At 52.3% G+C, this 17918-nt stretch overlaps 1 protein-coding gene across 2 annotated transcripts in view; it reads left to right on the top strand.

Annotated features, from left to right (window-relative positions):
• The first annotated feature begins 5833 nt into the window (after positions 1-5833).
• sez6l2 (seizure related 6 homolog (mouse)-like 2) overlaps positions 5834-17918 on the top strand; it is a 55054-nt gene continuing 42969 nt past the window's right edge. For both annotated transcript variants that reach the window (XM_088915918.1, XM_088915917.1), the window contains exons 1-3: positions 5834-6125; positions 11219-11321; positions 14878-15069. In XM_088915918.1, the coding sequence (XP_088772044.1) occupies positions 11264-11321; positions 14878-15069 (250 nt within the window). In that variant the 5' untranslated portion in view covers positions 5834-6125; positions 11219-11263. The remainder of the gene's footprint in view (positions 6126-11218; positions 11322-14877; positions 15070-17918) is intronic.

Genomic DNA, 17918 nt, shown 5'->3' with positions numbered 1-17918 from the left:
CAGCCGAGTCCCGCTCACGGAAAAACCCGAGGCTCTCTGTCCCCTCCCCCCTCCCCGTCAGCGTCTCTGGGTCTCTCGACGAACACACAGACAGACGAACACACAGACAGACAAACACACAGACAGACAGCACAGCGAACAGACACACAGACACACAGAAAGACAGCACAGCGAACAGACACACAGACACACAGACAGACAGCACAGCGAACAGACAGACAGACAGACAGACAGACAGACAGACAGACAGCACAGCGAACAGACACACAGACAGACAGCACAGCGAACAGACTCACAGACACACAGACAGACAGCACAGCGAACAGACACACAGACTCACAGACACACAGACAGACAGCACAGCGAACAGACACACAGACAGACAGACAGACAGACAGCACAGCGAACAGACTCACAGACAGACAGACAGACAGACAGCACAGCGAACAGACACACAGACAGACAGACAGCACAGCGAACAGACACACAGACAGACAAACACACAGACAGACAGCACAGCGAACAGACTCACAGACACACAGACAGACAGCACAGCGAACAGACTCACAGACTCACAGACACACAGACAGACAGCACAGCGAACAGACACACAGACAGACAGACAGACAGACAGCACAGCGAACAGACTCACAGACAGACAGACAGACAGACAGCACAGCGAACAGACACACAGACAGACAGACAGCACAGCGAACAGACACACAGACAGACAAACACACAGACAGACAGCACAGCGAACAGACTCACAGACAGACAGACACACAGCACAGCGAACAGACTCACAGACAGACAGACACACAGACAGACAGCACAGCGAACAGACACACAGACAGACAGCACAGCGAACAGACTCAGACACACAGACAGACAGACAGCACAGCGAACAGACTCACAGACAGACAGACAGCACAGCGAACAGACTCACAGACACACAGACAGACAGACAGCACAGCGAACAGACACACAGACGGACAGCACAGCGAACAGACTCACAGACACACAGACAGACAGCACAGCAAACAGACTCACAGACAGACAAACACACAGACAGACAGCACAGCGAACAGACTCACAGACAGACAGCACAGTGAACAGACTCACAGACAGACAGACAGCACAGCGAACAGACACACAGACAGACAGACTCACAGACTCACAGACAGACAGCACAGCGAACAGACTCACAGCGAACAGACTCACAGACACACAGCACAGCGAACAGACTCACAGACACACAGACAGACAGCACAGCGAACAGACACACAGACTCACAGACACACAGACAGACAGCACAGCGAACAGACTCACAGACACACAGACAGACAGCACAGTGAACAGACACACAGACACACAGACACACAGACTCACAGACACACAGACACACAGACTCACAGACTCACAGACACACAGACAGCACAGCGAACAGACTCACAGACACACAGACACACAGCACAGCGAACAGACTCACAGACACACAGACAGACAGCACAGCGAACAGACTCACAGACACACAGACAGACAGACAGCACAGCGAACAGACTCACAGACTCACAGACACACAGACTCACAGACTCACAGACACACAGACACACAGACACACAGACAGCACAGCGAACAGACACACAGACAGCACAGCGAACAGACTCACAGACAGACAGACACACAGACGGACAGCACAGCGAACAGACTCACAGACAGACAGACAGCACAGCGAACAGACACACAGACACACAGACAGACAGACAGCACAGCGAACAGACACACAGACACACAGACAGACAGACTCACAGACACACAGACAGACAGCACAGCGAACAGACACACAGACTCACAGACACACAGACAGACAGCACAGCGAACAGACTCACAGACACACAGACAGACAGCACAGCGAACAGACTCACAGACACACAGACAGACAGACAGCACAGCGAACAGACTCACAGACTCACAGACAGACTCACAGACTCACAGACACACAGACACACAGACAGCACAGCGAACAGACTCACAGACAGACAGACAGCACAGCGAACAGACTCACAGACAGACAGACACACAGACGGACAGCACAGCGAACAGACTCACAGACAGACAGACAGCACAGCGAACAGACTCACAGACAGACAAACACACAGACAGACAGCACAGCGAACAGACACACAGACAGACAGACAGCACAGCGAACAGACTCACAGACACACAGACAGCACAGCGAACAGACTCACAGACACACAGACACACAGACAGAGAGCACAGCGAACAGACACACAGACAGACAGCACAGCGAACAGACTCAGACACACAGACAGACAGACAGCACAGCGAACAGACTCACAGACAGACAGACAGCACAGCGAACAGACTCACAGACACACAGACAGACAGACAGCACAGCGAACAGACACACAGACAGACAGCACAGCGAACAGACTCACAGACACACAGACAGACAGCACAGCGAACAGACTCACAGACACACAGACAGACAGCACAGCAAACAGACTCACAGACAGACAAACACACAGACAGACAGCACAGCGAACAGACTCACAGACAGACAGCACAGTGAACAGACACACAGACAGACAGCACAGCGAACAGACACACAGACAGCACAGCGAACAGACACACAGACACACAGACAGACAGACTCACAGACTCACAGACAGACAGCACAGCGAACAGACTCACAGCGAACAGACTCACAGACACACAGACACACAGCACAGCGAACAGACTCACAGACACACAGACACACAGCACAGCGAACAGACTCACAGACACACAGACAGACAGCACAGCGAACAGACACACAGACTCACAGACACACAGACAGACAGCACAGCGAACAGACTCACAGACACACAGACAGACAGCACAGCGAACAGACTCACAGACACACAGACAGACAGCACAGCGAACAGACTCACAGACACACAGACAGACAGACAGCACAGCGAACAGACTCACAGACTCACAGACACACAGACAGACAGCACAGCGAACAGACACACAGACTCACAGACACACAGACAGACAGCACAGCGAACAGACTCACAGACACACAGACAGCACAGTGAACAGACTCACAGACACACAGACAGACAGCACAGCGAACAGACACACAGACAGACAGACAGCACAGTACTTCACCATCACTGTACTGGGGCATCAGGACCCACACAGAGCGCAGGGAGAGAGCGCCCCCTGCTGGCCCCACTCACCCCTCTCCCAGGAGTCTCCCTTCCAGGTACTGGCCAGGCTCCCCCTGCTGGGCTCCAGTGGGCTGGGAGCTGGGTGAGAGCGCCCCCTGCTGGGCTCCAGTGGGCTGGGAGTGAGCTGGGAGCTGCAGGGTGATCTGGCCGCTGGATAGATAATTAACTGACATACAGACAGACAGGATAACTGACAGACAGGCAGTATAACACAGACCTACAGGCAGACAGACAGGATAACAGAGAGACAGACTCACAGGCTAACAGAAGGACAGACAGACTAACAGACCAGGAGACACACAGAGTCATGGACAGACTAGCAGACCAGGAGACACACAGGGTCACGGACAGACTAGCAGACCAGGAGACACACAGGGTCACGGACAGACTAGCAGACCAGGAAACACACAGAGTCACGGACAGACTAGCAGACCAGGAGACACACAGGGTCACGGACAGACTAACAGACCAGGAGACACACAGGGTCACGGACAGACTAGCAGACCAGGAGACACACAGAGTCACGGACAGACTAACAGACCAGGAGACACACAGGGTCACGGACAGACTAGCAGACCAGGAGACACACAGGGTCACGGACAGACAAACAGACCAGGAGACACACAGGGTCACGGACAGACTAGCAGACCAGGAGACACACAGGGTCACGGACAGACTAGCAGACCAGGAGACACACAGGGTCACGGACAGACTAGCAGACCAGGAGACACACAGGGTCACGGACAGACTAACAGACCAGGAGACACACAGGGTCACGGACAGACTAGCAGACCAGGAGACACACAGGGTCACGGACAGACTAGCAGACCAGGAGACACACAGGGTCACGGACAGACAAACAGACCAGGAGACACACAGGGTCACGGACAGACTAGCAGACCAGGAGACACACAGAGTCACGGACAGACAAACAGACCAGGAGACACACAGGGTCACGGACAGACTAGCAGACCAGGAGACACACAGGGTCACGGACAGACTAACAGACCAGGAGACACACAGGGTCACGGACAGACTAGCAGACCAGGAGACACACAGGGTCACGGACAGACTAGCAGACCAGGAGACACACAGGGTCACGGACAGACTAACAGACCAGGAGACACACAGAGTCACGGACAGACTAGCAGACCAGGAGACACACAGGGTCACGGACAGACTAACAGACCAGGAGACACACAGGGTCACGGACAGACTAGCAGACCAGGAGACACACAGGGTCACGGACAGACTAACAGACCAGGAGACACACAGAGTCACGGACAGACTAGCAGACCAGGAGACACACAGGGTCACGGACAGACAAACAGACCAGGAGACACACAGGGTCACGGACAGACTAGCAGACCAGGAGACACACAGGGTCACGGACAGACTAACAGACCAGGAGACACACAGGGTCACGGACAGACTAACAGACCAGGAGACACACAGGGTCACGGACAGACTAGCAGACCAGGAGACACACAGGGTCACGGACAGACTAGCAGACCAGGAGACACACAAGGTCACGGACAGACTAACAGACCAGGAGACACACAGAGTCACGGACAGACTAGCAGACCAGGAGACACACAGGGTCACGGACAGACAAACAGACCAGGAGACACACAGGGTCACGGACAGACTAGCAGACCAGGAGACACACAGGGTCACGGACAGACTAGCAGACCAGGAGACACACAGGGTCACGGACAGACTAACAGACCAGGAGACACACAGGGTCACGGACAGACTAACAGACCAGGAGACACACAGGGTCACGGACAGACTAACAGACCAGGAGACACACAGGGTCACGGACAGACTAGCAGACCAGGAGACACACAGGGTCACGGACAGACAAACAGACCAGGAGACACACAGGGTCACGGACAGACTAGCAGACCAGGAGACACACAGGGTCACGGACAGACTAGCAGACCAGGAGACACACAGGGTCACGGACAGACTAACAGACCAGGAGACACACAGGGTCACGGACAGACTAACAGACCAGGAGACACACAGGGTCACGGACAGACTAGCAGACCAGGAGACACACAGGGTCACGGACAGACTAACAGACCAGGAGACACACAGAGTCACGGACAGACTAGCAGACCAGGAGACACACAGGGTCACGGACAGACAAACAGACCAGGAGACACACAGGGTCACGGACAGACTAGCAGACCAGGAGACACACAGGGTCACGGACAGACTAGCAGACCAGGAGACACACAGGGTCACGGACAGACTAACAGACCAGGAGACACACAGAGTCACGGACAGACTAGCAGACCAGGAGACACACAGGGTCACGGACAGACAAACAGACCAGGAGACACACAGGGTCATGGACAGACTAGCAGACCAGGAGACACACAGGGTCACGGACAGACTAGCAGACCAGGAGACACACAGGGTCACGGACAGGGATATACATTCTCTCATCCCCGCCGTGTCACACGTACGAAATCTCAGTTAACCACGCGCGTCTGTGTCGAGCCGACCCACAGCTCGGCCCCCCCACCCCCTCCCGGCTGCAGTACCGGCCCTCCGGCACCAGGGGGCGCGGCGCCACAGAGCCGCGCAGCGCCGCCGCACAAGCGAGTGAGACTCAGCCCTGCCGGCGGTGACGACCAGAGCTCGGACCGGCACCGGTACCCGAACCAGCACCGGCCGCATCCATCGCCCCAGGGCCTCGGGTCCGGCTGCCGAGCGCGACCGCCTGCCGTGGGAGAGTCGCAGAGAACCGCGCGGAAGAAAAACACGCAGGGCCGGGAGGAGAGAGAGGGGGAGAGAGGGCTGTTTTTTTCCACGGGTGGACGAGGCGGATGCGTGTCTGAGCGGCGTGTCCGGAGGAAGAGTAGCGGAGCGCAGGTGAGTCACCCTCCTCATCCTCATCCTCACCCTCCTCCTCCTCCTTTAGAAAACACCACCATTTCAACAGTGAGAATGAATTCTGCTGCTGTGGGATCAGAGATTCCCGTGATAGAACAGCAGAGAGCCGAGAGGAGAAATAGAGACCCACTGGTACACACAGATACACACACTGACACACAGATACCACCCTGACACACACACTGACACACTGGTACACACAGATACACACACTGACACACAGATACCACCCTGACACACTGGTACACACAGATACACACACTGACACACAGATACCACACTGACACACTGGTACACACAGATACACACACTGACACACAGATACCACACTGACACACTGGTACACACAGATACACACACTGACACACAGATACCACACTGACACACACACTGACACACTGGTACACACAGATACACACACTGACACACAGATACCACCCTGACACACTGGTACACACAGATACACACACTGACACACAGATACCACCCTGACACACTGGTACACACAGATACACACACTGACACACAGATACCACACTGACACACTGGTACACACAGATACACACACTGACACACAGATACCACACTGACACACACACTGACACACTGGTACACACAGATACACACACTGACACACAGATACCACCCTGACACACTGGTACACACAGATACACACACTGACACACAGATACCACCCTGACACACTGGTACACACAGATACACACACTGACACACAGATACCACACTGACACACTGGTACACACAGATACACACACTGACACACAGATACCACACTGACACACTGGTACACACAGATACACACACTGACACACTGGTACACACAGATACACACACTGACACACAGATACCACCCTGACACACACTGACACACTGGTACACACAGATACACACACTGACACACAGATACACACACTGACACACTGGTACACACAGATACACACACTGACACACAGATACACACACTGACACACAGATACCACCCTGACACACTGGTACACACAGATACACACACTGACACACAGATACCACACTGACACACTGGTACACACAGATACACACACTGACACACAGATACCACACTGACACACTGGTACACACAGATGCACACACTGACACACAGATACCACACTGACACACACACAGATACACAGATACACACACTGACACACTGGTACACACAGATACACACACTGACACACAGATACCACACTGACACACACACTGACACACAGATACCACACTGACACACTGGTACACACAGATACACACACTGACACACAGATACCACCCTGACACACACTGACACACTGGTACACACAGATACACACACTGACACACAGATACCACCCTGACACACACTGACACACTGGTACACACAGATACACACACTGACACACACACACTGACACACACAGCACATAGATACACACACACTGACACACAGATACACTGGTACACACAGATACCACACTGACACACAGATACCACCCTGACACACACTGACACACTGGTACACACAGATACACACACTGACACACAGATACACACACTGACACACTGGTACACACAGATACACTGGTACACACAGATACACACACTGACACACACACTGACACACTGGTACACACAGATACACACACTGACACACAGATACCACCCTGACACACACACTGACACACTGGTACACACAGATACACTGGTACACACAGATACCACACTGACACACACACACTGACACACACAGCACATAGATACACACACACTGACACACAGATACACTGGTACACACAGATACCACACTGACACACACACTGGCACACTGGTACACACAGATACACACACTGACACACAGATACCACACTGACACACTGGTACACACAGATACACTGGTACACACAGATACCACACTGACACACACACACTGACACACACAGCACATAGATACACACACACTGACACACAGATACACTGGTACACACAGATACACACACTGACACACAGATACCACCCTGACACACACACTGACACACTGGTACACACAGATACACTGGTACACACAGATACCACACTGACACACACACACTGACACACACAGCACATAGATACACACACACTGACACACAGATACACTGGTACACACAGATACCACACTGACACACACACTGGCACACTGGTACACACAGATACACACACTGACACACAGATACCACCCTGACACACACACTGACACACTGGTACACACAGATACACTGGTACACACAGATACCACACTGACACACACACACTGACACACACAGCACATAGATACACACACACTGACACACAGATACACTGGTACACACAGATACCACACTGACACACACACTGGCACACTGGTACACACAGATACCACACTGACACACACACTGGCACACTGGTACACACAGATACACACACTGATACCACACTGACACACAGATACACTGGTACACACAGCACATAGATACACACACACTGACACACACACACTGAGACACAGATACACTGGTACACACAGATACCACACTGACACACACACACTGACACACAGATACACTGGTACACACAGATACCACACTGACACACACAGCACATAGATACACACACACTGACACAGATACACTGGTACACACAGATACCACACTGACACACACACTGACACACTGGTACACACAGATACCACACTGACACACTGGTACACACACAGCACACAGATACACACACTGACACACAGATACACTGGTACACACAGATACCACACTGACACACTTGTACACACAGATACCACACTGACACACACACTGACACACAGATACACTGGTACACACAGATACCACACTGACACACACACTGACACACACAGCACATAGATACACACACACTGACACACACACTGAGACACAGATATACTGGTACACACAGATACCACACTGACACACAGATACACTGGTACACACAGATACCACACTGACACACTGGTACACACAGATACCACACTGACACACAGATACCACACTGACACACAGATACACTGGTACACACAGATACCACACTGACACACAGATACACTGGTACACACAGATACCACACAGATACCACACTGACACACAGATACACTGGTACACACAGATACCACACTGACACACACACACTGACACACAGATACACTGGTACACACAGATACCACACTGACACACACACAGCACACAGATACACACACTGACACACTGACACACTGGTACACACAGATACCACACTGACACACAGATACACTGACACACACAGCACATAGATACACACACAGCACACAGATACCACACTGACACACTGACACACAGATACACACACTGACACACACACAGCACACAGATACACACACTGACACACACACAGCACACAGATACAAACACTGACACACACACACAGCACATAGATACACACACACTGACACACAGACACAGCACATAGATACACACACTGACACACACACAGCACATAGATACACTGACACACTGACACACACACCACATAGATACACACACTGACACACACACTACATAGATACACACATTGACACACACACACACACACAGCACATAGATACACACATTGACACACACACAGCACATAGATACACACACTGACACACAGACACAGCACATAGATACACACACTGACACACAGACACAGCACATAGATACACACACTGACACACAGACACAGCACATAGATACACACACACTGACACACAGACACAGCACATAGATACATACACTGACACTCAGACACAGCACATAGATACACACACACAGCACATAGATACACACACTGACACACAGACACAGCACATAGATACACTGACACACAGACACAGCACATAGATACACTGACACACACACAGCTCATAAATACACTGACACACACACAGCACATAGATACACACACTGACACACAGACACAGCACATAGATACACACACACTGACACACAGACACAGCACATAGATACACACATGGACACACACATACACAGCACATAGATACACACACACTGACACACACACACCACATAGATACATACATTGACACAGACACAGCACATAGATACACACACTGACACACACATACACAGCACATAGATACACACACACTGACACACACATACACAGCACATAGATACACACACACTGACACACACATACACAGCACATAGATACACACACACTGACACACAGACACAGCACATAGATACACACACTGACACACAGACACAGCACATAGATACACACACTGACATGCACAGACAAACACACACAGACACACAGCACATAGGTAGACACACAGGTACACACACAGCACACACACACACTGACACACAGGTACACACACAGCACACAGATACACACACGCTCACACACACTGACACACAGCACACAGATACATTCACAGAGAGACAGACAGGTATTGTCAGCAGGGCCTGCTCTCAGAACCAGAGGCAGTCACAAACGTGGGAGACAAGATATCTCCAATCTGTCTGACCATGTCTGTCCATCTGTCTGTCTCTTCATCTATCTATCTGTCCACCTGTCTGTCTCTTCATCTATCTATCTGTCCACCTGTCTGTCTCTTCATCTATCTGTCCACTTCTCTGTCTGTTCATCTATCTGTCCACCTGTCTATCTGTTCACGTCTGTCTCTCCACCCTGTGTGTTCATCTATCTGTCCACCTGTCTGTCTGTCTGTCCACCTGCCTGTGTTGTTCATCTATCTGTCCACCTGTCTGTCATAGACAGGTGTGGGGAGCAGTGGTGTGGGGAGACACACAGACAGGTGTGGGGAGCAGTGGTGTGGGGAGACACACAGACAGGTCTGGGGAGACACACAGACAGGTGTGGAGAGCAGTGGTGTGGGGAGACACACAGACAGGTGTGGGGAGACACAGACAGGTACGGGGAGCAGTGGTGTGGGGAGACACACAGACAGGTCTGGGGTACACTAGTAGTTGGGGTTCCTGATGTCTCCTGTCTGTGTTCAGGTTGCTCACAGATTCTCCTTGATCGTGGCTCAGCTCAGCTCCAGTATGAGTCCTGCAGCTGCTGGTGTGACTCTGATGCTGGTTCTGACCCAGTGGGTCTCAGGTGAGGAACAGGAGAGGCGTCCAGTGTGCGAGAGCAGTGTGTGTGCAGTGTGTGTGCAGTGTGTTAGCAGTGTGTGAGCAATGTGTGAGCAGTGTGTGTGTGTGTGAGAGCAGTGTGTGTGAATTCTGTGTGTGAGAGCAGTATGTGTGTGTGAGACCAGTGTGTGTGAGACCAGTGTGTGTGAATACTGTGTGTGAGAGCAGTGTGTGTGTGTGAGACCAGTGTGTGAGACCAGTGTGTGTGAGCAGTGTGTGTGAGCAGTGTGTGTGAGAGCAGTGTGTGTGAGTGTGTGAGCAGTGTGTGTGTGTGAGAGCAGTGTGTGTGTGTGAGACCAGTGTGTGTGAGACCAGTGTGTGTGAATACTGTGTGTGAGAGCAGTGTGTGTGTGTGTGTGTGTGTGCAGTGTGTGTGCAGTGTGTGTGCAGTGTGTGAGCAGTGTGTGAGCAGTGTGTGAGCAGTGTGTGTGTGTGTGAGAGCAGTGTGTGTGAATTCTGTGTGTGAGAGCAGTATGTGTGTGAGACCAGTGTGTGTGAGACCAGTGTGTGTGAGCAGTGTGTGTGAATACTGTGTGTGAGAGCAGTGTGTGTGTGTGAGACCAGTGTGTGAGACCAGTGTGTGAGCAGTGTGTGTGAGAGCAGTGTGTGTGAGTGTGTGAGCAGTGTGTGTGTGTGAGAGCAGTGTGTGTGTGTGAGACCAGTGTGTGAGACCAGTGTGTGAGACCAGTGTGTGTGAATACTGTGTGTGAGAGCAGTGTGTGTGAATACTGTGTGTGAGAGCAGTGTGTGTGAGAGCAGTGTGTGTGAATACTGTGTGTGTGAGCAGTGTGTGTGTGAGCTGTGTGTGTGAGCAGTGTGTGTGTGTGAGAGCAGTGTGTGTGTGAGCAGTGTGTGTAAAAGAGCAGTGTGTGTGAGTGAGCAGTGTGTGTGTGAATACTGTGTGAGAGCAGTGTGTGTGTGAATACTGTGTGTGAGAGCACTGTGTGTGAGCACTGTGTGTGAATACTGTGTGTGTGTGAGCACTGTGTGTGTGAGCACTGTGTGTGTGAATACTGTGTGTGTGAATACTGTGTGTGTGAGCAGTGTGTGTGTGAGCAGTGTGTGTAAAAGAGCAGTGTGTGTGAGCAGTGTGTGTGAGTGAGCAGTGTGTGTGTGAATACTGTGTGAGAGCAGTGTGTGTGTGTGAATACTGTGTGTGAGAGCAGTGTGTGTGTGAGAGAGCAGTGTGTGAGAGCACTGTGTGTGAGAGCACTGTGTGTGAGCTGTGTGTGAGCACTGTGTGTGAGAGCAGTGTGTGTGTGAGAGAGCAGTGTGTGAGAGCACTGTGTGTGTGTGTGAGCAGTGTGTGTGTGTGTGTGAGAGCAGTGTGTGTGTGAGCACTGTGTGTGTGTGAGAGCACTGTGTGTGAGAGCACTGTGTGAGAGAGCAGTGTGTGTGTGAGAGAGCAGTGTGTGTGTGAGAGAGCAGTGTGTGTGAGTGAGCAGTGTGTGTGTGAATACTGTGTGAGAGCAGTGTGTGTGTGTGAGAGCAGTGTGTGAGAGAGCAGTGTGTGTGTGAGCAGTGTGTGTGAGTGAGCAGTGTGTGTGTGAATACTGTGTGAGAGCAGTGTGTGTGTGTGAGAGCAGTGTGTGTGTGAGCAGTGTGTGTGAGAGCAGTGTGTGTGTGAGAGAGCAGTGTGTGTGAGCAGTGTGTGAGCAGTGTGTGTGTGAGCAGTGTGTGTGTGAGCACTGTGTGTGAGAGCAGTGTGTGTGTGAATACTGTGTGTGTGTGAGCAGTGTGTGTGTGAGAGCAGTGTGTGTGTGTGAGAGCAGTGTGTGTGTGAGAGAGCAGTGTGTGTGAGCACTGTGCGTGAGAGCAGTGTGTGTGTGAATACTGTGTGTGTGAGCAGTGTGTGTGTGTGAGAGCAGTGTGTGTGAGAGCAGTGTGTGTGAGCACTGTGTGTGAGAGCAGTGTGTGTGTGTGAGAGCAGTGTGTGTGAATACTGTGTGTGAGCAGAGTGTGTTTGAATACTGTGTGTGTGCAGTGTGTGTGTGAAGACTGTGGGAGAGCAGTGTGTGTGTGTGAGAGCAGTGTGTGTGTGAGCAGTGTGTGTGAATACTGTGTGTGTGAGCTGTGTGTGTGTGTGTGAGCAGTGTGTGAGAGCACTGTGTGTGAGAGCAGTGTGTGTGAATACTGTGTGTGAGCAGAGTGTGTTTGTGAATACTGTGTGTGTGAGCAGTGTGTGTGTGAAGACTGTGTGAGAGCAGTGTGTGTGTGTGAGAGCAGTGTGTGTGTGAGCAGTGTGTGTGAATACTGTGTGTGAGAGCAGCGTGTGAGTTTGAGCACTGTGTGTGTGAGCAGTGTGTGTGTGTGTGAGAGAGCAGTGTGTGTGTGAGAGAGCAGTGTGTGTGTGAATACTGTGTGTGTGTGTTAGCAGTGTGTGTGTGAGAGAGCAGTGTGTGTGTGAATAGTGTGTGTGTGTGTTAGCAGTGTGTGTGAAAGCAGTGTGTGTGTGAGAGCAGTGTGTGTGAATACTGTGTGTGAGCAGAGTGTGTTTGTGAATACTGTGTGTGTGCAGTGTGTGTGTGAATACTGTGTGAGAGCAGTGTGTGTGTGTGAGAGCAGTGTGTGTGAATACTGTGTGAGAGCAGTGTGTTTGAATACTGTGTGTGAGAGCAGTGTGTGTGAATACTGTGTGTGAGCAGTGTGTGTGAGAGCAGTGTGTGTGAATACTGTGTGTGAGCAGTGTGTGAGTGTGAGCAGTGTGTGTGAGAGCAGTGTGTGTGTGAGAGCAGTGTGTGTGTGTGAAGACTGTGAGAGCAGTGTGTGTGTGAACAGTGTGTGTGAGAGCAGTGTGTGTGTGTGTGAAGACTATGAGAGCAGTGTGTGTGTGTGAAGACTGTGTGAGCAGTGTGTGTGTGAATACTGTGTGTGTGTGTGTGAACAGTGTGTGTGAGAGCAGTGTGTGTGAGCAGTGTGTGTGAGCAGTGTGTGAGAAGTGTATATGAAGACTGCATGAGAGCATTGTGCAGATGTTTTAGTGCGTGTAATGTTTGTGTACAGTGTGTGTAAATTGTATGTGAAGTTTGTGTCCACTGCGTTTAATGCTTGTGCCCAATGTGTATAAAATGTTTTTACAGTGTGTATAAATTGTGTGCAACGTGTGTCCAGTGTGTGGGATGTTTGTGTAATATTTTTGTACAGTGTGTGTATAAAGGGTGTGTTTAGTGTGTGTAACTTGTGTGTCCATTGTGCGTAGTGTTTGTGTACAGAGTGTATAAAGTGTATATATAGTGTGTTTAAACTGTTTAGAAAGTGTGAGTACTGTGAGAGTAAAGTGTGTGTACAATGTGATTAAAGTCTGAGTAAAATTTTTATACAGCCTGTGTCAAGTATGTGTACAGTGTCAGTGCAGTGTGTGTACAGTGAGAGTAAAGCGTGTGTAAAGTGTGTGTACAGTGAGAGTACAGCGTGTGTAAAGTGTGTGTACAGTGTGAGTAAAGTGTGTGTACATTAATTATGAAACGAAATATTGACTCATTCAGTTCTGTCCCTCTTGTCTCTGTCTCTCTCACTCTCAGCTCTGCCCTTGTCCCCTGAAGAGGTCGCCCAGCAGGTCAAAGGTGATGACCTCCACACGACCTCCAGGCCCCAGCCGCAGTCCTCCCCGGGCCCCGGCGCTATCCCAGCGTCCCCCGAGCCTCCCCTCGGCGAGCTCGTCCACGCTGCCCTGCTGAGCAAGGAGTACCTGGGGCAGGCGCCTGTCCGCACTGGTGAGATCACTGTCTGTGTCTCCCGTCTCCTCTCTCCAGTCTCCATCTGTGTCTGTGTCTCCCGTCTCCTGTCTCGTCTCACCTCTCTCCAGTCTCCATCTGTGTCTGTGTCTCCAGTCTCCTCTCTCCTCTCACCTCTCTCCAGTCTCCATCTGTGTCTGTGTCTCCCGTCTCCTCTCACCTCTCTCCACTCTCCATCTGTGTCTGTGTCTCCCGTCTCCTCTCACCTCTCTCCAGTCTCCATCTGTGTCTCCTGTCTCCTCTCACCTCTCTCCAGTCTCCATCTGTGTCTGTGTCTCCCGTCTCCTCTCACCTCTCTCCAGTCTCCATCTGTGTCTCCTGTCTCCTCTCACCTCTCTCCAGTCGCCATCTGTGTCTGTGTCTCCCGTCTCCTCTCACCTCTCTCCAGTCTCCATCTGTGTCTGTCTCCCGTCTCATCTCTCCTCTCACCTCTCTCTAGTCTCCATCTGTGTCTGTGTCTCCCATCTCCCATCTCCTGTCTCCTCTCTCCAGTCTCCATCTGTGTCTGTGTCTCCTGTCTCTGAAGCGGGATCAGCTCCCTGTTCACCCCTTCATCCCTTCACCCCTTCACCATTCCCTCCCCCAGGCACGGTGACCTCCTGTCTCCTATCTGTGTCTACTTTCTGTGTCTCCTGTCTCCTGTCTCTGCAGCGGGATCAGTACTCCCTGTTCACCCCTTCACCATTCCCTCCCCCAGGCACAGTGACCTCCTGTCTCCTGTCTCCTGTCTCTGCAGCAGGATCAGTACTCCCTGTTCACCCCTTCACCATTCCCTCCCCCAGGCACAGTGACCTCCTGTCTCCTGTCTGTGTCTCCTGTCTCTGCAGCGGGGATCAGTACTCCCTGTTCACCCCTTCACCATTCCCTCCCCCAGGCACAGTGACCTCCTGTCTCCTGTCTGTGTCTCCTGTCTCTGCAGCGGGATCAGTACTCCTTGTTCACCCCTTCACCATTCCCTCCCCCAAGCACAGTGACCTCCTGTCTCCTGTCTGTGTCTCCTGTCTGTGTCTCCTGTCTCTGCAGCGGGATCAGTACTCCTTGTTCACCCCTTCACCATTCCCTCCCCCAGGCACAGTGACCTCCTGTCTCCTGTCTCCTGTCTCCTGTCTGTGTCTCCTGTCTCTGCAGCGGGATCAGTACTCCTTGTTCACCCCTTCACCATTCCCTCCCCCAGGCACAGTGACCTCCTGTCTCCTGTCTCTTGTCTCCTGTCTCCTGTCTCCTGTCTCCTGTCTCCTGTCTCCTGTCTGTGTCTCCTGTCTCTGCAGCGGGATCAGTACTCCTTGTTCACCCCTTCACCATTCCCTCCCCCAGGCACAGTGACCTCCTGTCTCCTGTCTCCTGTCTCCTGTCTGTGTCTCCTGTCTCTGCAGCGGGATCAGTACTCCTTGTTCACCCCTTCACCATTCCCTCCCCCAGGCACAGTGACCTCCTGTCTCCTGTCTCCTGTCTGTGTCTCCTGTCTCTGCAGCGGGATCAGTACTCCTTGTTCACCCCTTCACCATTCCCTCCCCCAGGCACAGTGACCTCCTGTCTCCTGTCTGTGTCTCCTGTCTCTGCAGCGGGATCAGTACTCCTTGTTCACCCCTTCACCATTCCCTCCCCCAGGCACAGTGACCTCCTGTCTCCTGTCTGTGTCTCCTGTCTCCTGTCTCCTGTCTCCTGTCTCCTGTCTGTGTCTCCTGTCTCTGCAGCGGGATCAGTACTCCTTGTTCACCCCTTCACCATTCCCTCCCCCAGGCACAGTGACCTCCTGTCTCCTGTCTCCTGTCTCCTGTCTGTGTCTCCTGTCTCTGCAGCGGGATCAGTACTCCTTGTTCACCCCTTCACCATTCCCTCCCCCAGGCACAGTGACCTCCTGTCTCCTGTCTCCTGTCTCTGCAGCGGGATCAGTACTCCCTGTTCACCCCTTCACCATTCCCTCCCCCAGGCACAGTGACCTCCTGTCTCCTGTCTCCTGTCTGTGTCTCCTGTCTCTGCAGCGGGATCAGTACTCCATGTTCACCCCTTCACCATTCCCTCCCCCAGGCACAGTGACCTCCTGTCTCCTGTCTCCTGTCTCCTGTCTGTGTCTCCTGTCTCTGCAGCGGGATCAGTACTCCCTGTTCACCCCTTCACCATTCCCTCCCCCAGGCACAGTGACCTCCTGTCTCCTGTCTCCTGTCTCCTGTCTGTGTCTCCTGTCTCTGCAGCGGGATCAGTACTCCTTGTTCACCCCTTCACCATTCCCTCCCCCAGGCACAGTGACCTCCTGTCTCCTGTCTCCTGTCTCCTGTCTCCTGTCTCCTGTCTGTGTCTCCTGTCTCTGCAGCGGGATCAGTACTCCTTGTTCACCCCTTCACCATTCCCTCCCCCAGGCACGGTGACCTCCTGTCTCCTGTCTCCTGTCTGTGTCTCCTGTCTGTGTCTCCTGTCTCCTGTCTCCTGTCTGTGTCTCCTGTCTCTGCAGCGGGATCAGTACTCCTTGTTCACCCCTTCACCATTCCCTCCCCCAGGCACAGTGACCTCCTGTCTCCTGTCTCCTGTCTCCTGTCTGTGTCTCCTGTCTCTGCAGCGGGATCAGTACTCCTTGTTCACCCCTTCACCATTCCCTCCCCCAGGCACGGTGACCTCCTGTCTCCTGTCTCCTGTCTCCTGTCTGTGTCTCCTGTCTCTGCAGCGGGATCAGTACTCCTTGTTCACCCCTTCACCATTCCCTCCCCCAGGCACAGTGACCTCCTGTCTCCTGTCTCCTGTCTGTGTCTCCTGTCTCCTGTCTGTGTCTCCTGTCTCTGCAGCGGGATCAGTACTCCTTGTTCACCCCTTCACCATTCCCTCCCCCAGGCACG

The sequence above is a fragment of the Atractosteus spatula genome, chromosome 5 (genome assembly GCF_055471065.1).
Source record: "Atractosteus spatula isolate fAtrSpa1 chromosome 5, fAtrSpa1.hap1, whole genome shotgun sequence".
Lineage (NCBI taxonomy): Eukaryota > Metazoa > Chordata > Actinopteri > Semionotiformes > Lepisosteidae > Atractosteus > Atractosteus spatula.
This window is presented reverse-complemented; position numbering and strand designations above follow the sequence as displayed.